The following is a 25,668-nucleotide window of genomic DNA, read 5'->3' on the forward strand; positions in this document are numbered from 1 at the left end:
CTCTTTTAGTTGTAGAATTATCAAGACAGGGAGTGTCAGGATAAAATAGCAGTTTAAAACATGGCTGTAGCATGATCACTCAGCACCAAGCAATGTGCATTCTGTTGACTGCAAACCATCAGGTGGCTCTGGTCACATGTAGTGCCAAGGTCTGTGACAAGTAGATGGGGGAATGTGGCAACGGAAGCCTAAGGAGGGTGGATTATATACAGTGCCTTATAAACAGCAACTGACTAGTTCCACTAATGAGCATACACAAGCTGCAGGGACAGATTCAATTTCCTCCCTGAAGACGACTCTAAAGCTGGAAATGTAAACACGGTTGCACAACTACCATTACGACAGGATTTTTGTTTTACCAACACCTGCCTTCCCAAACAGAACCTGTGGAACCTCTGAGCCAGTTCTTGGCATAGAGACCCATCACTGCTGTCACATGCCACGAACCTCAGAACAACGAAAAGGGCTAGACTGCTAAGCTCTCCTGGTAGTAATGGACAGGGGCTTCTGGGCCCTCTTTTTTTGGTTTTTTCAAGTCAGGGTTTCTCTGTGTAGCCCTGGCTGTCCTGGCACTCACTTTGTAGACCAGGCTGGCCTCGAACTCAGAAATCCGCCTGCCTCTGCCTCCCGAGTGCTGGGACTAAAGGCGTGCGCCACCACGCCCGGCCCTTCTGGGCCCTCTTAAGGGAAAGCTACCTAATGTGGAAATGCAAAAGAGTCACAGTGCCTTGAAAGGCTAGGTGCTGACAGCAAGAGGCTCTGCACTTCCAAACCTGAGTCCACATGGCAGCTATAAAACGTGAGCACTGGGGCTCAGCATTTAAAAGCACTGACTGCTCTTCTGAAGGTCTTGAGTTCAAATTCTAGCAACCATATGGTGGCTTACAACCATCTGTAATGAGATCTGACGCCCTCTTCTGGTGTGTCTGAAAACAGCTACAGTGTATTTAGACATAATAGTAAATGTTAACTTAAGCACTGTTGCCCACCTTCCAGGCTGGTGAAGAACACCATGCCTGGCAGTGTAACAGCCAACTTAATGGCTCCCCCATTTCCCAACAAGATAACCAGCTGAGAACACAAGATGTGCATAAGCGCCCATCAGGCCTCTCGGAAGACCACTTAAGTCTCACCCAAGACCTCTATTCACAGTGTTTGTGGTGAGCAACCATCATCTAGAAGATAGTTTTTGTGCAGTTTTTTTTTTTTTTTTTTTTTGGTTTCTCGAGACAGGGTTTCTCTGTATAGCCCTGGCTGTCCTGGAACTCACTCTGTAGACCAGGCTGGCCTCGAACTCAGAAATCCTCCTGCCTCTGCCTCCCGAGTGCTGGGATTAAAGGCGTGCGCCACCATGCCCGGCTTGTGCAGTTATTTTTAAAAGACTGTATGGAACACCTGGAGAGGAGGGTGGGGGAAATGACCTGTGCTACTGATGTCAGGAGAGCTTTCTGTGAGGAGAGGGACAGGGTGTTCCTGGAGTATAGCCATGCTGTTTCTTAATCCAGGTGCTGACTGGATTTGTGGCATCCAGCTGGAGAAAGTGAACCAAGCTGATATGTTTGACAGCTGAGGAAGTTTCTTCAGGTCCTTTTCAGCTTGCATTTAGCTAGCTTCTCCCCTCCCCCACCCCACAGCCGAGGCTGGGATTCTATTGTTTTGGTTTGGTTTTGGCCAAAAAAAGCGGCCCCCTTTTTTGACCCTAGTGTGCTTCCTTCTGCACTGATTTGAACAGCATGAAAAGTTTTATAGAGATTTTCCTGTGAGATCTCTATGAAACGCGCCTGGAATGGGGGCTAGGGCAAGGTTAGAAAAGTCCCCATGGCATGGTTAGCAGATTCACACTTAAGTGCCCTAGCACAGACAGACCAAGGCCTTACACAGGCACTTTCCTCATCTACTCCTCAAGCTGTCCCTAAGTAAAGGTAGAAAAGAGGGAACAAAAAGGAAGGAAGGAAAGAAGGAAGGAAGGAAAAGCTGCAGACCAAAGTGTCAAAAGCCATAGAGAACTGGGACATGACACGGGTGGCAAGTCAAGAAGCAGAGGCTTGGAGATGCACCTACGGTAACCACACACCTAGGACAAACAAGGCCCTACCGAGGCCCAGAACCACAGAGAGGTTTTTGTTGCCTCCATAGATGACATGTTTGATACACCAAAGCTGCAGGTCAGGAAGAATGTCCAACCACACCTCGACATGATGGCAGAGGGAGATCCAGATCCAACAGCTGCCCCCAGGCTACAACTCTTCAGGCCAGCCACTTCCACCCGACCGAGCTCTCGATGCCCCACTCCTCTGTGACAGGGTGTGAGAAAGGATCATGGTAGACTGAGAACTTACTGATTACTAGTAGGAATTCCAAGACCACCATTCACACTCTCTAGGCAAAGGCTACTCGCAGCAATCATAAAGTTCTGGTCCCACTTGGCCAACTAATCTGGGGCATGCTAGATACTTACCTGGAAAGTGATGAGGGATGTAGCACCCTTGTGTCAGAAGGCCTGGGTTTGATCCCTAGCACCATGTAAATCAGGCATGGTGGTGCACACCGGTGACCTGAGCATTTGGAAGGTGGAGGCAAGGATAAGAGGTTCAAGTTTGGGTGTGGACTACATGAAGCCAGGACACAGGGAGCCGGGGGAATGCCAACTGTTAGGAGGTTGGTTAAAACACACCCCAAGCTTAGTGGGACACACTTTTAAAGTCCCAGCTACTTAGGAAGCTGAGGCAAAAGGATGACCTAAGCCCTTGAGTTCAAGACCAGCCTAACATACAAACTGACTTTCCATCTTAAGTGTGGGTATGTAACTGTAAATGGGCTTATGGACCTATATTAAAAAAAAAAAAAAAAAAAAAAAAGCTCTTTGGAATAATAAGATGATGTACTACTATGTGTAAAATATTACCCCTCTTAGACATGCCTCTCTTGACTTCTGCTCTGCTAGGCACCAGCTATGTTCTACCAACTGGAAAGGAGATGTAAGAGCAAAAATGAGCCAACACAGCTGTGTTCAGCAGGAAGATTCCTTTATAGTGGTGAATGGATGATACAGTTCTAGAATAGGGCCTCCGGAGGCAGAAAGGGCAGAGCTAAGAAGGACCAGTCCATCCCAGGGCTAACATCGCTGGAGACATGCCCCAGGAATGACTGCCCATATCCTTCCCCGAGGCTCCACCCACCCATCAGTTCAATCAGTAACAATGGTGCTTTGATTCTTCTTTTTTTTTTGGCCACTGAAGATGAACTCCCTCCAAGGAGTTCAGCACAGCAGTCTTTCCAGTCATGATCCATACGATGGCCAAGCTTTTTTTATTATTTATTTATTTATTTATTTGAGAAACATTTGTTCACTTCGTTTCTCTTGTAAGAACCAAAGAGAATTTTTTTTCCTCATGATCTGTTGAAATATTTATTTTTATATATATATATATATTTATTTATTTAAAAAACATAACTAACAGTCCATTCTGTGCTGTTTCCCTGGAAGGTTTCTTGTGGTCGCCCCCCACCCCCCAAATAGAGGGGTTGTATGTATGGGAACAAAGAATAAGACACTTTGAGCAATAAAAATCCTAAGAAGGGGCAGCCTGGAGTCCAGGGGCAGAGGGGAGGAGCAGGGTATGGCTTCTAAGAAAGCCTAGAGGAGACAGAAACGTCAGGGAGCAGATGGCCTGCAGGGGAGACCGATTCCTTCTGGACTCCCCATCTGCAGGGGCCACAAGTACCTGCATCTTGACTTTTTATGTCTCAAGACTCTACCCTCTGACCCTTACATATGCCAGTAGCTTACACACGAAGCCAGACCTCTGCCCAGTACAGGCCGGAACCATGACTGCTTCAAGCAGGAGGTTCAAACCTAGACAGCCATTCAGGCAGCAGGGGTGCAGGAGGGAAGAGGGACAGAAAAGGACACTGCCAAGCTCTGGGTGAAGCAGCAAAACCTGGCTCGCTTCAGGAGCAAGACTGACTCCCAGTGCCACCTTATCCCTGTGCTGGGGACACACCAGGGTAAGTCTTCAAAGCAGAAGCAGTCTTGATCACTCCAAATCCCCTCTAGATGGATAAATGGAGATATATATATAGAGAGAGATTTATTATTTTTAACTGAAATAAATGCAATGGACTCTGGTCCATTCTGCTTTACTGAGAGCTGCTCCATGCCCTGACCTGACGTGGTTCATGCCTTCGGATCTACCGCCAGGCTCACCTCCACTGAGGGATGTGAGAGGGGGTACACACACCACACACCACACCAGGTGACCAGGAGGAGGGCCTACCTCAGTGAGACTTCTGTTTCTAACCCTGAGAACCTAAGGAATTGTGAAGCAGTCAGAGAGGGAACTGGGGTTAAAGGTCACCGGGCTTTTTATTGCAGTTGAAGCAGACTCGGACTGGATGGTCCCAGCCACGAGAGGGGACAGCCCTGCGGTCATGGGAGCACTCATCGCAGAAGCCCTGTCCGCAAGCTCGGCAGTGGTGCTTGGAGAGCTTGACGCTGAACTCCTTGCGGCAGTTGTGGCAGTGCAGGATCTCATGGTCAGGCACCCAGTAGGCCGGCCTGGCAGCATCTTTCACCAGGCCTACATCAGGGAAGGAACAACAGGTCAGGACACTGGAACCTTGCCCCACGTCCCTCTGACACTTTTTGGCTTATGTCATCCCAACCGCACACAGAACCATTACTGTGCTGTGTTCTGTTTATCTTTATTTATGTATTTTATGAGACATATAGCCCAGGATAGCCTCAGACTCATGGTTGCTGAAGATAACCCTGTACTTCTGATCCTCTTACCTTCACTTCCCCAGTCCTGGGTTAGAAGTGTAGGCTACTGCATCCAGTTTATGCAGTGGATTAGACCCAGGGCTCAGGAACGCTACCCAAACACTCTACCAAACGAGCCACACCACACCCCACCCCTGCCACAGTGTGCCAGTGGAAGTCTGTCGAGTCTCCTCTATTACATGAGTTCCAGGGACAGAACTCAGGGAGCCAGGCTTGCCCGGCAGGTGCCTGTAACTGCTTGGCGATTTCCCCACCAGGCCTGAGTTCATTCTACAGGACATGTGGCAGGAGGAAGCCAACTCCAACAAGTTGTCCTCTGACCTTCATGTGTGCTCCATGGCACATGCATGCAAGTGAGTGCCCTTCACGCACAAACACAACAGATAAATTACTAAAAAGACAAAAAAGGCGGCAGGCTTCTTCCATCCTGACCACAGGACCCGTGGCTGAGGTACTGATGTTCCTCTATCCACCACACTGAGTGACAGACACTACAGTGACTGTACTCACTGCAGTGGAAGGAGCCACAAACGAGTCTAGACTCCACAGTCAGGCGCTCAGTCGGATCCCAGCACCACTGAGCATGGTGACTGTGGGACTGAGCAAGCTGAACCCCTCCCAGGCCGATTCATCATTAACAACCCCTTCGAAAGCTGCCAGCAACAACGAGAAATAATATGCCCGGGACATAGAGTTGGCTCAGTGGTTAAGAACACCTGCAGTAAGCTGGGCAGTGGTGGTACATGCCTTCAATCCCAGCACTTGGGAAGCAAAGGCAGAGGCAGGCCTGAGTTCAAGGCCAGTCTACAGAATGAGTTTCAGGATAGACAGAGCTATAGAGAAACCAGGTTGGTTTTAAAAAAAAAAAAAGGAGGAGGAGGAGGAAAGACCAGGCCAAACCCAACCTGTTGGAGCTCAGCAAAGAAACACTCCATGAACAAACCACTCCCAGCAGGGGCAGCCCCGGCCCCTCCCAGGAAGCTCAGGGTGGATGTAACCTGAGCTTGAAACCAGGCACAGCCACCTAGTCTAACAAACCTCACAATCTGTTTTGTTGCCTGCCCATTTTTCTCTCTAGCCTCTCTGACCTCTCCCTTATCCTATACCCAAGTACATCCCAGGTCCGCCTGTCTGTCCTGCCAAGTCCTCCAGCCACTACTTGCTTCCCCTCTCTTTCTTCCTACTCTGGCTGTAAGCACCCCTCATAGCTGATGCAGAGAAGGATCGTAAATGCTGAATTAGCAACAGCCTGGCCAATGAGAGGTGTCAGCAGGTACCGATAGAGACACCTGTCCCTCCAAGCCTAATGACCTAAAAGGGGATAACTGACCCTAGAAGCACACAAACAAAATTCATGACTAAACTAACGTAACAAGTTCTCTGGCATGTTCTCCTTCTTTGAGACTCCAGCTCCCCTTCCTTGAACCTAAGCAGGCTCCGTAACAGCAACAAACTACAGAAGCATACAGCATGTTTCCTCTCTGTTCAAACACTAAAGCAGTAGCTGCCACCCCCACTCCCCGCTCTCTGAGACAGGGTCCCAGGGTCTGTCTGTCCCTCAGAGACATGTATCCCTAGCTGGCCTAAAACTTACTATGTAGACCACACTGGCCTCAAAGTCAGAGACCAACCTGCTGGCATTAAAAGCATATGCCACCTGGTTCCATAAATTAGCTTTTTTAAAATTAAGATTTATGTATGTATTTGTGAGTGTGTGCACACTCAGTGTGCACGCCTACACGCATCTACACATGTACACACACACATGGAAGCCCCAAGAGAGTAGAAGATCCCCTGGAGTTGGAGTTATGGGTGGTTGTGAGCTACCCAACATGAATGCTTGGACACGAACTTAATGTCCTCTGTGAGAGAGAGAAGGACGTGCTCTTAACCACTGGGCCATTGTCTAGCCGCAAAGCATCAGCTCTTGAAACCCTCAACTACCCTTGTGGTTCATCTACTACCAGAGACACCAAGTGGAGAGGCCCAGAGAGGCAGAGGGATGCTCCACTGAGCCTAGCTTTAACTGTCCTCCCAAGGGACCTTCCAAATCTGTTCAAATGCTACCCTGCAATACTCAAGACAGGAAGTGCAGGCAGTGACAACAGGGGAATAAGCAGACTTTCTGATCGCTACACGCACATTGTTTTAGACAAAATAGCATGCTCCCGCCTTATGTACAGCAACAAACGGTGGGGAGGCTGACCTCCAGAAATGAAACTGATACTACTACAGGATTCCACACACAAAAGGAAGTAAATAACGCTTCCCTTCATTCCTTGCTGCCAAACTCAATCTAGTCAGCAAGCAAATCAAAATGACCATCCAGGGGACCCTGAAACCCCTCATGCTACATGCATTATCCCCAATATAGGCACTGCCCAGGCCCACCTAGTGGTATGTCAATAGCTGTCACCACGGCTCCCAAGGTGTTCTGCACGGCCTCGCCCACCTTCCGGGCAATCAGTGTTCCACCTTCATCATCTGCCTGCGCCTCAGTCACATCTGTGGGTAATACAAGAGATAGCTGTTGCCTCTCAGTAGTCATCTCTCATGCAGGAGCTCAGGAGCCACACTGGAACACTTCCGGATTCCCACAGTAACAGTGACTTGTGGGGCCAATCAGATGGAACCCTGAAACTGGCCTGGGCACCTCTCGTCCTTTACCTCTCTAGAACTGATTTATAACTTATTTTTAAAGTCAACCAGATTGGTTCTGGGAGCAAGACCTAAACTTTCTACAGAGAGAGGACTCAACCTAAGCTTGTCTGGCTTTCCAGAGCTCATCAGCTATATGCAGGTGTGTTCTCTCAGAAGCACCGCTGAGCTCAGAGCTCAGGCCAGGCCACGTTTAATCAATCAATCCTGTCTTCCGAACCTCCACCTCAAGGCTCAGCTGCACAGGCCTATCTGGCTAGGAGCTCAGAGGGTGAGTAGCCTTGGCCAGGAGCAACTGCTCTCAGAAGTGACGGTCAAGGCAGTGAGCATCCAGGGTCCGGTATTCAGTGGGTGCACTCTCGCTCGCCCCTCCTGAGCCCCACATTACCTAACTGGACATTCCTGGCATCGTAGCAGCTGTCACACACGCGGACAGGCGCAGGTCCCCAGCCCCGCTCAGGCACTGGCCGGGTCTTGGATGAACAGCTGTCACAGAAGCCCTCCCCACAGGCCCGGCAGTGATGCTTCGTGTCGTTGTCCTTGAAGGATGTTGCACACTGGTTGCAGCTCTGTTCCAAGTCCAAAACAAAACAGAGAGGCAGAGGTCCTACATGCCTGCTGGGCTAGGGAGTGGACAAGACCCAGGGGGCAACCGCAAATTCCTGAAGGTGGGTTCCATCTGTGTTAGGACCCAAGCTTTCTAGTAATAATAGTTCCATGAATGAAGAAAGGAGAGGGGCAGGATGTTTCCTGTTACAGGGGTTTGGGCAGAAACTAATTCCAGGTTGTGGGTACCCTAGAGAACTGTGGATAAAGCCAAGAAATGACCTCAAAAAGACTCCTTTCTCCAGATCCTGTAGTTGTGATTCTCTGACATCCAGGCAATATTAATTGGCTCTCACAGGTCTGGCAATACAACCCACCATAGAGAAAATATTCACAGGACACAAAAGGCACTTCAGAAGCAAAGCAGCAGCCTAAAGCTCACCCTCCCAAGATTCTCAGGGATTCTCTAGGAGGGGAAAATGTTTGTGTCTCCTCCTGGGCCGGCTTAGCACCAGGCAACATGACATAGTCAGGGTGGTCTCATCAGGACCCCAGGACTCCTGAACATCATACCAGGATCTGGGAGTTGGGCCTCCAGTAGGCAGGCGCAATCTGGTCCGTTAGCCAAGACGTCACAGCCTTAGTGGGTCCGAGGCTGAGCTCAGACACTGACTGAGCCATAAAGTTCATTCCATCCAACAGACGCTGGGCGGCATTGTTGTTATCCTTCAGAAATGCATCAGTCTGCAAGGAAAACGCAGGGGCTCATTAACCCCTGAGTGCAGGAAGGAAAAGGAGAGGGCTATCTGGGACCAATTCAGAACTGTAAACCAGCAGGGAAGGCAGAACAGGCAGACTGGCAGTCTCCCCAGCAGCTGGCAGTACCATACATAGCAGTCTGCACTGATGTGTTCTCACCACTGTGACCCGATTGATGTACAGCTGTTCAACTAGGGACTAACTTTGCCCTGCAGTACAGAAGATGATGCAGTACAAGTTCTTCTGCTTACTCTAATACAGAAATACTCTAATATCTATTTCTGTAAGTACAGTAGCTATTACATCTGTATGTGAAACCTGCTGAACTCTGGGAATAGTGATCCACCTTTTCCCAAGTATCTAGCTGAATCCTGGACACGCAGTACAAGCTAAAACAACGAATGAGCAGGCAGACACAGAGTGCGAGGTGTTCACGCTTCAAGGCTGAGAGAAGCGCAGCTAAGGGGCTGTTTTCATGAGACAGAAACCAAAGCCATCGCATTACTTTCTTGCTTTCCAAGGCCATGCTAAATCCTTCAGATAGGACAGCCTACGGGCATCAAGGCCATCAAGTCAAGGAGGTGGGCTCTGAAAGAGATACCACACAATAGTAACCAATTTCTGATGGCCCAGAAACTCAGTGAGAAGGGGGCACAGCTGAAAATCCTCAAGTCCATGTGCCTGCTTGATCAAGGAAGCTCCACGGTGGATGTGTAGGACTGATCTGAAGTTTGGATCTAGACCGCCCTTTAAAGGGCGTGTATCTGTCCCGTTCCCCCCCCCCCCCAACTTGGCTCTATGAAAGGATGCTAGCAATGAAAAAGATACGGCCTTCTGAATTCTTGATCACATTAGGGACCTGCTCTTGAAGGAGACTATGGGATGCTGGTCTCTTTTCTTTGGACTCCTATCCTTGAGGCAAACAGGTTTCCTCTCTCATACACTCCCACCAGGATGTACTGTTTTACTGTAGTCCCAAGCAACCCAGCCAATTGGTCATGGATGAAACTTCCAAATATGTGAGCTAAAAGAAAACGTTCTTTCTAAGCTAGAATGTGTTACAGCCACAGAGAGCTGACCAGACATGACTATGGACTGAACGTTCTGCCTGAGGTTAAAGACCACCACTACAGGAACTGTCCAGCAAGGGCAGCGGCAGATGGTAAGTGATGCCCTCAGAGGAAAGTAGTTGTGGTGGGTCTGTTATGGTTCGCGAGTGACTCCAAATACAGTGACTGACTTTATCCTGGGACAGGGCCTTTCTCATGTTGCACCAAGCTAGCCCCACACTCGACCAAGAGCAACTGTGAGCAATGACTGTTACGGAATCGAAGTACTAACTGCACCACTGCCTCCTACAACAGATCTGGCTTTCTAAAGTGGGAAACAGTGAGAAAGGCCAACAAGAATCCTATTTCTAAGTGGAGCCATGCACACTTGGGGGTGATGCCAGGAGGACAGCAAGCTTGAGGCCAGCCTGGCCAATGCAGTGAGACCGGGTTTCAAAGAAATGTTGCACTTCTTAGAACATTTGTCAATGACATTTCCTGCTCTGGAAGATGGCTTAGCAGGTAAGGTGTTTACTGCTAAACATGACAACATGAACCCAATTCCTGGGACCCACACAGTAGCAAGGGAGAACCAACTCCCCCAAACTGTCCTCTGATCTCCATATGCACACACATACACACACACACACACACACACACACACACATACACACAATTCCCCAGAACACAGAAAGCTTTCCCACATATAGTCACAAAAACATATTCATTAATAAGAAACCATAAATTGAATAGATGTGAAAAATAAGAAAATGTTAAGTCAAACCATAGCCCTAAGTCAAGTAAACTGTCATAAGAAAAAGTCAGGAAAAATGGCAGGTAAGCTATCCTTGAGCAAAGACTGCTGGGGCATGCCTGCAGTCTCAGCTACTCAGAAGGCTTAAGCAGGAAAATGACTTGAGTCCAGGAGCTCGAGGCCAGCCTGAGCATCACACTGTGGCCCCATCTCTGCAGAAACAGATGAACAGCAAGTACATTGCAAAAAATATGCATATATGCATATAGAAAATGAGTAAGAGTGTACACGATGACATCTTATTCCCTAGTGAGAATGTTAAGACTAATTTTCAGCTAGTTCATTCAAGTTTGTGTTGCAATCGTCTGTATAATGAATGGGAAGCAAAAAGCGGGAACAGGATGGGCTCTACAGATCCTGTCTCCCTAAACTAAACCACTCACGTGCTAAAATTCACGGTTGACTTTTCTACTGTAAGCAAACTCCACCTCTCCAGACACAAACACTCAATAATTCAAAAGGACAAGCAAACAGGAGGGAAGCCAAGGAATGGTTCTTACTCCAGGCCACACGTGTACAATCTCTGTCCGCACCACCGTATCCACAGGATCTTGATTCCCAAACCAGTACTGGCGGCTCCGATAGACCACCCCACAGTTAGGACACTCGATCACATACCTACAAGGAGGCAAGTCAGTAAGTCAGTCGTGGTACTCTGCCAAGTGCTGAGAAAACAAGCACAACAAAACCAACCAACCCTCTAGCGTGTTAGGAAAACTCACCCAGACCAGGCATACTTTGCCAGCCCCATCCAGGGAGAGTCAGTGGAGGCAGATGTTTTGGGCACCACGCTGACTTCCTTGCCTCTCTCATAGCAGGCCTGAAACACAGATTACTCTGTCAGCTTATTCTAGGTACTCTGGGCCCTATGACCTCCTCACACCCTCCCCCCCCCACAAAGCAGCACACCAGTTGAGGGGTACGGGCCTTGATTTAGCACCTCGGGAGGTTAATTTCCCTTAAGAAGCCAGTGCTCTCCATAAGAAGGAACTGTACACCAGTCTGGGACCCAGAACTATGCTCTAAATTCTATTCTTGTCACAGACAGGAAAAAACATCCATCTACAGTGGTTTCCTGAGAAGAAGCTCTGCTTCTCAGGCCCTTAACCCTGAGCTCAACAGGAGGACAGATAAGCTGAACTAGAGAAGAGGCTCCAGAAAGAGCGGTGAGCACTGCTGGGTCACCCCTTTCTCATCTGACCAGTGCAGGGGTTTCTAGGATTTCCCTGTTGGAGTGAGAAGAGGCTCAGCGGACTCACCTTGCAGGTATAGACACGGTTGTCATACTGGTGTGAGTACCTACAGCGGCTCTTAGCTTCATGGGGCACCCCTTCCTTGCCGTGGTTCATGCTGTTCTTACATCCCGCCCTGAAGGAAGAAGCCAAACACAACAGTGAGAGAGAGGGCTAAGAGGATAGCATCACACAGAAGCGTCTGGCACTGAAACCAGCCCTGCTTCCTAAGCACACAGGGAGTGGCCTTGCTGATTTACACTCGATTATATCTCTAGCTTTTCACACAATGTTTGGAAGTCACTTGGCTCATAATCTCTTTCAATACATGGCAGAAGACAACTTTTGGTTCAGGATAAACACAGTCACATATCTGAGGTCTTAGAATGGCTTCTGGTGTAAACATCTGTAGCAATATCACAACCGAGAGCAAGCAACTATTTATTCTGAATAGGGAAATGGGGAAAAAGAAAAATCAACCTGGCTCCTCTGTAGAAATGGAAGAGCTAGAAGGCAAGAACTTGACTAGAGATGAAAGCTGAATAGGTCTTAAGAAATTAAAAAGACAAGAGAGATGTAAGGAAATGTTAGTTCAAATGAGAATAGTTTCGATTAGGTCCTTAGGACTGAATGCTCCCCAGTTGGAGCTAACAGTTTGGAAGGATTAGAGGTGTGGTGTAGCTGCTTGTATTCTAATGCTAATTGCACCCACCAAAACTGTTTGAGAGGGGGTAGCTTCTGGGAACCCACCCCCTGTTAATTCTGACTGATAAATAGAAATGCCAGCAGCCAATAGCTGGGGAGGAGAAACAGAGACGGGATTTGGGGTTCCCAGGCTTGGAACCTCAAGGAAGAAGAAAGGAAGGAGAGATGCCATACTTGAAGAGTGTGCAGGAGAGACAAGCAGAGCCGCCATGAAAGGGGCCAAGCGGACTCGGCCCAGAGGGCTGCTCAACTGGGTCAAGAGCATCGATGACGGAACACAGAAATTAGTTACTCGGAATTATCAGTGAGAGGCAGAGTCTAGCAGCATGGAGGTTAGACAGGTGCCCACATATTGTGCTGCCTAAGACACATTGAAATATAAAGTCTGTGTGTGTCTTTCATTCAAGAACAAACCACTGAAGCAGGCACCCAACACCAGGATTTACTGAAATATTAGTACTATAGGGTGGCCTTGCTGGAGCAGGTGGGGCTTTGAGGTTTTAAAAACTCAGACCATTCCAGGTTCATATTCTCATCCCCATTCCAGCCCCTCTGCCTTATACATGTGACTCAAGATGTAAGCTCTCAGCTACTGCTCCTGCACCATGCCTGCCTGCCTGTGCCAAGCTCCCCACCATGGCCAAGGACTCCATTTAATTCTAAGGAATTAAATGCTTTTTTTACACGTAGCCTTGGGCATAATGTCTTTTCATAGCAACAGAAAAGCAACTAAGACAGTCAAGTTAAACCATATGGTTGCCAGACTGTAAAATTAAAAAGCTAGCCCCAAATCGGCCATGTATGCAGGGAAAGCTTAATGCTGAACCACAGAAACCTTCAAGTGAACGAACAGCCAGCTCTGCCGTGCTGACAAGGCAGAAACAGAGATCAGCACTTTCGAGTTTCCCTGTAGTAACAGAAAGTTCTGGAAACCCTGCAGATGCTCCGAATGAAAGGTGATGGCCCAACAGTGCTTAACCCTCTCGTGCTGGACTCAGGCCGACCGAACAAAAGGACCCCACCCCAGCAAGTAAGACTTGTTCTCTCTTCACAAGTGGGACTCTGCAAAACATGGCCTTGCCCTCTACTGCACACTGAGGACCTGGTCACCCAGGTCGGAAATGGTTCATGAAAAGCAGGTTCAGGTCTCCTCCTGTAACGGGGGCCCTGATATGACAAGACAATTCAGGGATGAAGGGAATTCAGAGTTGTGTCTACAGGACAAGGAGATTGTAACGTGGCTCGCCATAGTGTTTAAACTCATGCGATCCATCAGGCAAGTAATAAGTAAGACTGTGACTTAATTGCCCTCAACAGCTTAAAGTGACAGAGCAATCCTCAAGGTAAGGACCTACAGGCAGTGTCACCCTCACCTGGGAATTACCAAACCCACCAGGTCTCCAGTCCTCTGCAGATCTACTAAATCTGAAATGGGACTAAGTAACCTGCTTAGCACACTCTGAATTCCTCTGATTCATTCTAAAATGTGTGAGTCACTGCTCTAACCCCTCTGTGGCCAAGTGGGTTCCACAGACCAGCAGCACCGCAGCACCCTAATACCCTCTCAAGGCGTATGTATCTCAGGCCCCCTCCAGACCTACTACTGATCCAGAGCCTGGATTTTCATGACTAAAGGTGCTACAGGTTAAAGATGGAGAACTATTCTAACCCAGTACTCTCAGCTTCAGGTATACTTGTGAATACCTCCAGAGCCTTATAAATCACTACCGCCAAGGGCACAGCCCAGATCACCAGGGAAAACCCCTGGATGTGGGGCCTTGGCTTCAATTCTGAATGTTCCTTAGAAAATTCTGTGTTCTCAGGGTTTGTCCTTATAAAGAAAAATAATCCCCTAGGGTTAGCGACTATCACAAAATTCTGTCCATAGCTGGGAATGAGTGTGGGGACCCTCGAGTGTGACCTGAATAAGTACAGTCAGATGAAAACAAACAAAGAAATAGTTGTCGAAGAAACAGACACAGGCAGGCAACCCGGTCTTCCGCCATGAAAACCGGCTACTCCAGAGGCCAATCAATTCACATCTACACCAGCTTCATGGCAGGAGACTCGGTTCCCTGCCTTGTCTATTTCTTCGACAACTATTTCATTATGGGTCCAGAATCAAACTCAGGTCATCAGGCTCAGCAGCAGGAACCTTTACTCGCTGAGCCATCTTGCTGGCCCAAGCCCGCTCAGATTCTATAACTTAACTAGCAATGAGATAACTAAGCTACACACCCAAGTCAGAAAGAAGCCACCCTCTCAGCCTCCGCTTCCAAGCTGGAGGACAGGCATGGCAGCTCTCACTTACCCACAGCTGAGGCAGAGCGAGGAGCAGGTGAAGTACTCGTCTGGGAAAAATGAACTGTGCGCCATCTGGTCATCGGGGATCTCACCGCTGAAGCGGTCACTTAGTGCCTGCCAAAGAGGTAAGGTGATCTGTGAAGGCCCTCGGGCTGCCTGGGCTCCAGCTTCCCCTCACCTGCCTTTCTAGGATGGCCCACTCACTCCTGCAAATACCACAGTAGAGGAGGGCGCCCCACACATAAACTCCTGACTTTGCTCCTTGACCCCAACCTGCACCAACTCTCACCACAGGAAGCTAAGCCTTGGAGAAAGCAGCCACACTGCCCAGGAGAGCCACACTGCTTTTCCCTTAACTGGCTTAGAAATAACAAGTTTCTCTCCCATGTGCTGCATTTTATTCAATATGGACTGTCATCTTCATCATACATATTGACTGATGTTCATGTCCTTTGGAAAAGAACTCAGACTCAAGGGTAGGAACCAAGACACAAGCTGGCAGTGTCCTAGGCTTCCTTCCTCTTTCTAAGCACTGGCTCCCCGTGAATGCTACCCAGCTACAAAACTATCTCAACATAGAAAAAAAGTCATCTGTACAACACACACTTTAAAAAAAAAAAGCATTTCCCAGTCACTTATCGACTCTATTAACCTAAAAGTCAGCAGAGGCCAAAGCAAGCACTGAGCTGAGGAGCCTGAGGAGCAGAGAGACTCTCATATGCAGAGTGCTTCTGTTTCAAACCCAGACTCCACTATCTGAAGGATTCTTCAGCCTAACGATACAAATCCTAACAGGCTTCTCAGGCTTTAGACCCTGCAGTGTCTTCTGATGGAGTGACTAACCAGCATTCCAAGTCGGATGCAGCCACACACTATACAGGGAAGAAAAGGGAAAATAGTTGAAAACAGAAGCATATGGTGTTATTCCTTCCATGAGAGAACAGGAGAAACGCTGGGCCAAGAGCAAGAAGGCAGATGAGTGGAACTTTGGTGGTGGTGTTTCTGAGACAGGTACCTGTGTAGCCAAGGCTGTCCTTGAACTGACACTCCTGCCTCCATCTTCCTAGTGCTGGGATTATATGTAGGAGTCACTAGACCTGGACCCAAAAAATTGTTTACACTAGGACAAAAAGCCAGCACCCTTCATGGCCTCTGCATCAGCTCCTGCTGCAGGTTCCTGCCCTGACTTCCTCCAGTGATGATGGACTGACTGATCTGCAAGTGTAAGCCAGATAAACATTTGCTTCGCCTACTTACTTTTGTCATGGTGTTTCATAGCAGAAATCCTAAGACAGGCTGTGTGTCTCAAGCATGGCTGGCATAACTAACTTTGAGGATAATGGTGGGAAAGTAGGGCATCGACTTCCTATAAGTCACCAAAAAATTTGGTAGGTTATTTTTATATTTTAAAAACCAAAGATGATAATAGGGTAAAACTTTGTTGTCAACTTAACTACATCTGGAATTAATTCAACCAAGCAGCTGGGCACACCTGTGAGGGATTCCTGTAGGTTGGATTATTTGAGTTGGAAGACCCACCCTAAATCTAGGCCACACCCACTGCTGGCTGCCCACATAAAAGAAGAGGGGAGCTTCTGCTTTTGTCCGCCTGCCCTCACTCTCACTGTCTCTCCTGTCCCTGAGCGGTTCCTTCCCCGGAGTTAGAACCTACTACTTCAGGACTCCAATGTGGACTGTAAACCGCCAGCTCTGTAGAGCTTCCCTGGGACTCTAGCACCAGACTGGGATCAGTTTTATAAAAAACTACTGGATCTCTGGCCTATTCCTCAGTTGAGAGCAATTGCTGGACTACTAGGAATTCAGCCTAGAAACCATTCTAATAAGTCTCTGTGTGTACACATGTGTGTACATATATACGATCACTCTATCACCTCTGTCTTTTAAAGGCCCTGATACAAAAAAAATAAATGGAAAATTTGCTTTAAAACCCAAGGCCTGGCAAGTCCTTCACTTCAGTGTGTAGTGGATAGTATACTGTGTGTTTCCTTTGCTTTAGAATGGGCTATCCATCTCTGTACCAAATAAATCTTCATTAGATTGCACAATAAACACTGAGCATCAAAGGAGCCCAGCCACGTGAAACACGGGGCACATTAGCTGCTGTGGCTAGCACCTTGTTACTGGCTTAGATGCTCAGATGGCTTTCCTTTTTTCCGAAGGCATCCTCTCTGCCTAAACAGACAGTGCATAGGACCTGAGAACCTTTCTCAGGCTGTATGCTGATAATCCCAGCACTGAAGAGGTGCAGGCAGGGGACCAGAAAGTTAAGGTGATCCTTGTTTAAGGCCAGCCTGGGTTAATGAGACCCCAACTCAAACAAAACAATGGAAAAGAGCCTCTCTCTGTATTGGTCTTCATGTTTGCTAGCACCTGCAGGTGGACACTTACATGCAAAAAAAAAAAAAATGTTTATTAATCTAATGAAGTGTCACAGAGATACAACAGGGAGCCTGTGAAGGGACATGGAGTCTGCCCTACAGATGACAGCGGGGGAGCCAGAGAACAGCAATATTACAGCCTTGAAGGTTTACAACGGATAGGCCAAAGGCTAATTTAAATACCTGTCTTCTTATGTTCTGTGTCAGTCTCATGCATCCCAGGGTGGACTCAATATTACTATGTGGCCAACGCTCATCCAAACCCCTTGATCCCCCCACTTTCACCTCCAAGCTCTAGCATAAAGGATGCACTGTACTCTGGTAATACCTGTTTCCTTAAAGATAAACAGTGCCTGGCTACCATGCAATCACTATCTGGGTTGAACTTGTCACTTAACAATGCTGACGGGACACTTTATATCATCCCAAGTGGCTCAGTTCACTGCTCTGAAAGTTCCTTACAGACACCGGGCAGTGGCTACTCCTAGTGGTGCACTCCTTTAGTCCCATCCCTCCTGAGGCAGAGGCAAGTGGATCTGAGTCCAAGGCCAGCCAGGGCTATACAGAGAGACCCTGTCTGAAAACAACAACAAAACGACCATTTTAACATCTCTCTGAGCTTTTCCTGAGATAAGCTGTGGCTCGCCCCTCCCTCATGGCACTCATGCCTTCTCCCACCCCCCACCCAGACAGTCTAACTGCTGCCTTGTGTTGTCAGAGCAACAGTAACCTCTTATGAGGTCAGAGAGAACTCCTACACAAACAGCCCCATCCCTTTAAATACCGGGTAAGAGAACCAGCCTGCCACTTCTTTCCCAAGCCACAGGCTGACAATCATATATCCGGCCCTGGCCTGCTTAGAAACACCAAGCACATGGGAAGAGAAGAGTAACAAATCAAAGGTGGCATATCTTAGACACAGAATGGGAAAACCATCTTCCTCCACTGTGTTTCCTGGTAGACAGAACCTTCTACCTGACCCACTGGCTCAGCCAGTTCACAATTCCCAAGCCCAGGTCTGAGGATGTACAGGCAGGAGGTCCTAGGCCCATTCCCCAGGACTAAAAATAATTTCCAAACCTCACATCATGCCATAGTTCTTGGTCTCTCCTCCTCAGGTCTCAAGCTACAAGGGAAAGGCAGGGAAGGGCTTCTCTTGAGAGTGCCTGTGAAAGTATTTGAGGCAAAATTGGAGACCTGGTTGCCTGGAAACCAGATGATCTTGAACTTTAGTTGCCTTGGCAACAGTAGGGGCCTTTCTATTGTACCTTTAAGGTTCGCCCCAGTTATCAGGAGTTAGCAGTGGAAGGCCTGGTTCCAAATGGATAGATATTCTTCAATCAATGTTGCCACCCTCCAGCAATAACTTCATAAATATTTAACAGATGCTTCCTAATTTGATGGAATTGGAAAGTCAGAGATTTCTGCATTTAAGGATCGGAGGCTAAGGAAGGTATCACATGACACCTACATGGCTTCAACCTGAAAATGCATCTCCTGATTATTCAGAACTTAAGTACAGATATCCACAGTTACCAATTTTCCGTTCTCCTTGCATCAGATATTGATTCTATCTGTGAAAGCATGTTCACAGGTTTCTAGGCTGGTGCTACTGTGAACCTTATGGGAAGGAGTGCTTATCCCAACTAAGAGCTATAGTGGGGACTGGAGAACAGTGTCCAGATGACAGGGAAAGTGGTCCTCTCAACAGGTAACCATTTTCAGGCACAAATGGGCAAGCCACTAGTAGCCCAGACATCACCAACATGTTCAAGTTGCAGCCAGTGTATACTCCCCATGGTTTCATCCCTTCTCATAAATCTCATTTCCAAAGCTGATCTTCCCATTCAATAATGAATATGAGTGAATGAAGAAGTGAGGGCACTTGCCTATTATGTGCTAGGTCATGGCTTCAATCCCTAAGACCAAAACCAAAGAGATCAAGGGAGTAAGGCCAGGCACGGTAGCATATGCCTTCACTTACAGCAGAAGCAGAAAGATCTCTGGATTATTTGAGGCTAGCCTAGTCTACAGAACAAGTTCCAGACCAGCCAGGGTTACATAGTGAGACCCTGTCTGTCTTAGTCAATGTTCTACTACTGTGAAGAGACACCATGACCAAGGCAACTTTTATAAAGACAACATTTTGGGCTGGCGAGAAGGTTCAGTGGGTAAGAGCACTGACTGCTCTTCTGAAGGTCCTGAGTTCAAATCCCAGCAACCACATGGTGACTCACAACCACCCGTGATGAGATCTGACTCCTTCTTCTGGTGTGTCTGAAGACAGCTACAGTGTACTTACTAATAATAATGAATAAATCTTTGGGCCTGAGTGAGCAGGGACTGAGCAAAGGAGTTGACCTGAGCGAGTGGGGCGACCAGAGCAACTGGAGCAAGCAGAGATCCTAAAAATTCAATTCCCAACAACCATATGAAGGCTCACAACTAGCTGTACATGTACTAATATACATAAAATAAGTAAATAAATCTTTAAAAATAAATAAAGACAACATTTAATTGGGGTTGGCTTACACATTCAGAGGTTTAGTCCTCTGAAGGCAGGAATCATGGCAGCACTTGATGCTGAAGTAGCTAAGAGTTCTACATCTGGATCCACAGGCAGCAGGAAGAGTGCTAGTGGCCTTGGCTTCAGCGTTTGAAACCCCAAAGCCCAGCCCCAATGACATACTTAGTCCACAGGCCCCATGTCCTAATCCTTGTGAAGTGGTGCCACTCCCTAATGACCAAGCATCCAAATATAGGAGTCTGTGGGGCCACTCTTAACCAAGTCACCACACTGTTTCAAAAAGGGAAGTGGAGGAAGGCCGGGCATGGTGGCGCACGCCTTTAATCCCAGCACTTGAGAGGCAGAGGCAGGTGGATTTCTGAGTTCAAGGCCAGCCTGGTCTACAGAGTGAGTTCCAGGACAGCCAGGGCTACGCAGAGAAACCCTGTCTTGAAGAAAACAAAAGGAGGAGGAGGAAGCAGAGGAAGGTTGTGGAGCACATCTTTAATTCCAGCACTTGGGAGGCAGAGGCAGGTGGATCACTGGGTTTTGTTTTTCTTAAATAAATGTTCATATATCCCAGGCTGGCCTCAAGCTCACTATGTAGCTGAGACTAGCTATGAACTTGTATCTTCCTGCCTCTACCTTCCAAGTGCTGTGACTGTGGGCATGTGTACTACCATGCCTAGCTCCCCAACTTGTAAGCTTTCTCTTTGTGACTTTTTTCTTTTTTAACGCTTCTATAGACAAGAGTCTCAATCTGTAGCCTAGGCTGGCCCGGAATTCACCATGTAGACCAAACTGGCCTTCAGTTTACAGTGATGCTCCTGCCTCTGCCTCCAGGGTACTGTAATTACTTGGATACACAACCAAACCAAGATGTTTTTCAAAGAAGCAAGGAAACTTTATTTCCAGCAAAGCTAAAGAACTGGTCCCAGTACTACAGGAGAACAGTGGTGCTCAAAATGGAGATTCTCAAAGGCTCGTGTTAAGTTGTAAAATTTTATTTATCTAGAGATGTGTGTTTATAAGGAGAGATGCACATGCCACAGCATGTTTGCAGATCAGGGCAGACTGCAGGACCTAGCTCTGTCCTTCTACTATGTGAACGAATCCTGCCTGGCTTGACAGTCAGCACCCTTACTAGCTAAGCTATCTTATTAACTTATGAACTTCACTATCAACCCACAGATGACTTATTTCTACAAATGAATTTGCAAAAAAAAAAAAAAACCCTCAAAAACAGCTTAAGGGACAGAATTCACAATTTATGCAACTTAGCCAGGTATAGTGGTGTACACCTGTCATCATAGTACTGAGTGGGTGTAGGGATCAAGCCAGGAAGATGGACTAGACTGGACTACAGAGGAAGACCTTTAAAACAAAAACTCCAAAACTGTGAATTCACTTATTGTGTAGACTGTGCACCAGCACACCAAGCATATGAACATATACTGGAGTATTTACGCCAGGACCCACCTAGCTTTATGGCAACGCCTAAATCTTCTGTCCCATCCTTCCCAGGTCCACATGTCCATCCTCTGAGCCACTGGGCATCCTCAGCAGAGCTACAATCTCCTGGTCAGTGCTCCTCTAGCCTCTCTGCAAGAGCTTAAACACTTTCACTGCCTTGAGACTCTGTTCCCTTCCTACTGCCCGGGGCCTGAAAGCATTCGACAGTGTTGAAAAGAAGTGGTTTACTCAAAGAATGAGCTGATGAGTTTAGGACAAAGAACAGTGAATTAAGTATATAAAATGAAAATAAAAGATTGTATTGACGTCAAAGCCTTGATGGAAAAAGAACAGAAAAAAAAAAATCCAAAACATTTAAATAGGATTACATATGCAACTATTTGAAACTGCATGAATCATTGTGAAAATATAAATATACAAAACTGGCTAGTAGTGGTGCATGATATTAATCCCAATACTCGGGAGGAGGCAGAGGCAGGTGGATCTCTGAATTTGAGGCCAGCCTGGTCTACAGAGCCTGTTCCAGCCAGGACTACCTTGTCTTGAAAACAAAACAAAACAAAGTATATATGTACATATATATATACTGCAAGGTATATTGGTGAATACCTGTGATCTAGCATTTGGAAGGTGGAGGCAGGACCACCAGAGGTTCCAGGCCAGGGGTGCCTACATAGAGAGTTCAAGACTAGTCTGAGTTCTACATGAGACTCAAGAAACATCAGCAAAAAAAGTCACATATACATGAACCCACTCTCCTTTTTTTAAAAAAAACAAAAGTGGAACATAAGAGAGAGATACCATCTCACTCTGTAGCCTAGGCTAGAACTTACAGAACTTTCTAGGTAGCCCAAGCTGGCCTCAAACCATAGTGATTCCAGCCTTCTGAGTATTGGAGTGATAGGCAGGCACAACACATAGTTTTCCAATAATATCCTACCTAGTAATTGTCTATGAGGACATTTAGGATGAAATATTGTAGTTATCAACGGGTTTACAGGAAGAGTCACAAATTTACTTCTATAATGACAATAAGATATGTGTCTCTTTTCGTTTTGATTTTTCATTTCAACTCTGTATCTTTACTGGTACACACCTGCTGTCCAGAAGTGTTAGTGGTGGGCTGAGAATGTGGCTCTCACTAGGAAGTTCCTTGCCTACAACCCCAGCAACGCCAAAACCACAAAGTAAAACTACAGAGGTGTTTGTCCTGGCTACCCTAGGCGGGGACTGTGATGGCCCCTCTCAATCTCAGTCACTGTGGGTGTGCTAACATTGTCTATACTTCATACATAATCCTAACCTCTCAAAAGGGTGTGAATTTAGAAAAACTGTTCACTGAGTGCTATCTTTTTTTTTTTTTTTTAAATTTTTTTTTTGAGACAGGGTTTCTCTGCATAGCCCTGGCTGTCCTGGAACTCACTTTGTAGAGCAGGCTGGCCTCGAACTCAGAAATCCACCTGCCTCCGCCTCCTGAGTGCTGGAATTAAAGGCGTGCACCACTACCGCCCGGCTTTTTTTTTTTTTTTTTAATGTGAGCACAGTCTTAAAAGCAGAATTCTTTCATGTGTAATAACTGTGTGAGTGTGCTTATGGACATGGAAATCACAGGACATGTGGCAACTGGGTCTCTCAATCTACCATATGGGTCCAGGGCTCAAATTCAAGTTGTTAGGCTTGGTGCTCTGCAAACACCTCTACCCACTGAACCCCTGGCTGCCTCTGCATTTATATTTCCATGGTAGTATCAAGGAGTTGTAAGTTTCCCTAGGGAAAATGTCCTACCTTTAGTAAATGCAGGGAGTGTTCTGATCAGTGCATACAGCATAAGACATAAATTTCGTCAAGACTCAACCATACTGTTTGTAAGCAGAAGAAGGCTTGTTCTTTTGAGATATGGTCTCACTATGAACACACATATTGCTACACCCACTTCAGTGAAGTCTGCTTGACAGGCCGAGAGGCCTGAAGGCATTCACGAGGCAGAGTTTCAAGGAACCTTGGCATTCTCATAGCCCATATACTCAAACCCTCAAACCCTGCATTAGTATGGTGTATGCTTTCTTTCAGTATTGTTTTATTATAAGTGCCTTTAAAGATTGAATGCTGACATAGGTAAGCCTCCACCAGTGTTCCAACGTTCTAGAAAATCCTTGAAGCCTAAGAGCTTGGAATTCAGTAGGAATTTAGTGAGAAGGTTACCTATTCAGTACCATCCAAATTTACTTCTAGTAGAGACAGTGAAACTAATTAAGCATTACAAAGAACAGAGCAAGAATAGGTCAGGGCTAGCCTGCAGAGCGATTACTTAGGACCAAGTGACCCAAAGCTGCCTTCCAGCCTCCAGGGGCACCTGAGCCCACAATCATAAGCATATGCATAATTAAAAATTAAGCCGGCGTGGTGGCACACGCCTTTAATCCCAGCACTTGGGAGGTAGAAGCAGGTGGGCCTCTGAATCCAAGGACAGCCTCGTCTACAGAATGAGTTCCAGGACAGCAGGACAGCAAGGGTTACACAGAGAAACCCTGTCTCAAATCCAAAAAAAGAAAGCTTAAAACCAAATGCTAAGTATGATGGCCCATGCCTTTAGTCCCAGCACTTGGGAAGCAGAAGCAGGCAGATCTCTGTAGATTCAAGGCCAGCCTAAACTACCTAATGAATTCCAAAACAGCCAGAGACACAAAGACCCTGTCCCAAAAATGGGGAGGGGGGGGAGCCTCTGAAGCTTAAAGTACCTACTGCTGTTCTTTCAGAGGACCCAGGTTTGATTCTTAGCACCCATTAGTTATAGCGACTCACAACCACCTATAAAGCCAGTCTCCCTCTTCTGGCCGCCACAGCACCAGGTATGTACATGGTTTACACACATACATGCAGGTAAAACACACATATACATAAACTTAAAAATTTTTTTAAAAAGGGGGGGGCACCAGAAGACCCTGCCTAAAGGATTCTACAGAGCTGCCATGGTTGGGAAGCCGGGGTCTGACTTGGGTGTCAGCTCTGTCTTACAAAGCAGCAAGCAGCCTCCATCAGAACATGCTATAGATGGATAGTCAGGGACTTTACTACAGGATTTCATTTAATTGTGTAGCAAAACAGCAATTGATGCTACTGCTGGCATGGATCTACAATATGCTGGCTTAAAGGAAAATGATAGGTTTTTGTTTTGTTTTGTTTTTTAAGACAGGGTCTCACTCTGTACCTCTGGCTAGCCTGGAACTCACTATGGAGACTAAGATGGCCTTGAACTCACTGATCTGTCTCCACAGTGCTGAAATTAAAGGCATGTGCCATCATACCCAGTGAAAATAATCCTCAAAGATGTGTTTCCCAAATGTCAGCCCAATACCATGTATGTCATGTATGTAGGTGACACACTGAATGACATCCAATTCCACAGCAGGAATCATTTCCTTTGCAATTTCTTCCCCACTGTTTCAGAATCTGCTCTGAAGAAACCTTCTGTAAAGATCCCCCTATACTCCTGTCTCATAAATCCCAATTGTCCTCAGACTTGATCAGCAGCAGCTGAAATGTCCTTGAACTTCTGATGGTCCCATCTCCACTTCCCCTGTGTCCAGATTACAGGCATGGACCACCATGTCCCATTGATGTGGTCCAGGGGAGCCAACCTACATCAGGAGCAGTCTACCAACTGAGCTACAAACTGCTCTCCCTTTATCAACTGTCTGTGGACTCAAGTTTCCTTTCTACCAAAGAGCCTGACAAGATGAAGGTGTAGGCCGTGCGCATCCTCCACTCACACACGCCCTCTGTCCCGACCTGCTGCAGCCCAGGCTTCCGAGCACCAGCCTAGTACTGGAGACTGATGAGAACCCAGGCAGGGCAGGAGCCAACTGACCTTCAGGGCTTTGAAGATGACCCCTGGGTGCCGGGGAGACCTGGTGGTGTTGTTCTCTAGTAGCTGTTCCAGAGCACGCCGAAGCCCAGAGAAGTCTGTGGGCGGATTGTACGTCCTCGTTCCCTTGTAGTGAATGGAGCTAAAGGCTTCGGGGAAGCGGCCCAGCTTCCTGAAGCGGTCCTGGATGAGCTTCTCGGGCGCCTCGGAGGGGTGATCTGTACGAGCAGAAAGGCACGTGGACAGTGAGTGCCTTTTCTGAGAACTACAGTTACCTCCCTTTCACTGTAAAAGTAAGATATATTTTAACTCTACCTAGTAAGGCACAACTACTATATGATTAGAATTACTGCACTTGCTTGGGCTTTGTCTAAAAAGGAGCGAGGAGAAGGGATGGGCGTCTCACGAGCAGGGGCTGATTACATGGCTGTGTGACTGCACGTTTGCCTTACACACTGTGATATAATGGGCACTAGTCTGCATGTATATCATAGAAGAATCTTGAAAAGGATTTACTGGAAGAAAAAGGGAGACACATCAACACAAAAGGAAAGACAAACAGGGCCTGTGTCGTC

General features: G+C 47.2%; 1 protein-coding gene across 10 annotated transcripts in view; it reads right to left on the reverse strand.

The window, feature by feature from the left end:
* Nucleotides 1–3,009: 3,009 nt before the first annotated feature.
* Nucleotides 3,010–25,668, reverse strand: part of Zfyve1 (zinc finger FYVE-type containing 1) — a 51,354-nt gene continuing 28,695 nt past the window's right edge. For 5 of the 10 annotated variants that reach the window (XM_021178597.3, XM_021178596.3, XM_085830532.1 and 2 more), the window contains 9 exons: nucleotides 25,097–25,311; nucleotides 14,858–14,964; nucleotides 11,869–11,977; nucleotides 11,332–11,429; nucleotides 11,110–11,227; nucleotides 8,561–8,731; nucleotides 7,830–8,010; nucleotides 7,175–7,288; nucleotides 3,010–4,580 (listed from right to left, as the gene is read on the reverse strand). In XM_021178597.3, coding sequence (XP_021034256.1) covers nucleotides 4,348–4,580; nucleotides 7,175–7,288; nucleotides 7,830–8,010; nucleotides 8,561–8,731; nucleotides 11,110–11,227; nucleotides 11,332–11,429; nucleotides 11,869–11,977; nucleotides 14,858–14,964; nucleotides 25,097–25,311 — 1,346 coding nt within the window. In that variant the 3' untranslated portion in view covers nucleotides 3,010–4,347. Of the gene's footprint in view, nucleotides 4,581–7,174; nucleotides 7,289–7,829; nucleotides 8,011–8,560; nucleotides 8,732–11,109; nucleotides 11,228–11,331; nucleotides 11,430–11,868; nucleotides 11,978–14,857; nucleotides 14,965–15,693; nucleotides 15,723–16,107; nucleotides 16,217–17,432; nucleotides 17,905–18,329; nucleotides 18,472–25,096; nucleotides 25,312–25,668 lie in introns of those variants that run through there. The other 5 variants (XM_021178600.2, XM_021178606.3, XM_021178605.3 and 2 more) reach the window with 5 other exon arrangements.

The sequence above is a fragment of the Mus caroli genome, unplaced genomic scaffold (genome assembly GCF_978045245.1).
Source record: "Mus caroli unplaced genomic scaffold, Mus_caroli_1 scaffold_14, whole genome shotgun sequence".
In the NCBI taxonomy this organism is placed as follows: Eukaryota; Metazoa; Chordata; class Mammalia; order Rodentia; family Muridae; genus Mus; species Mus caroli.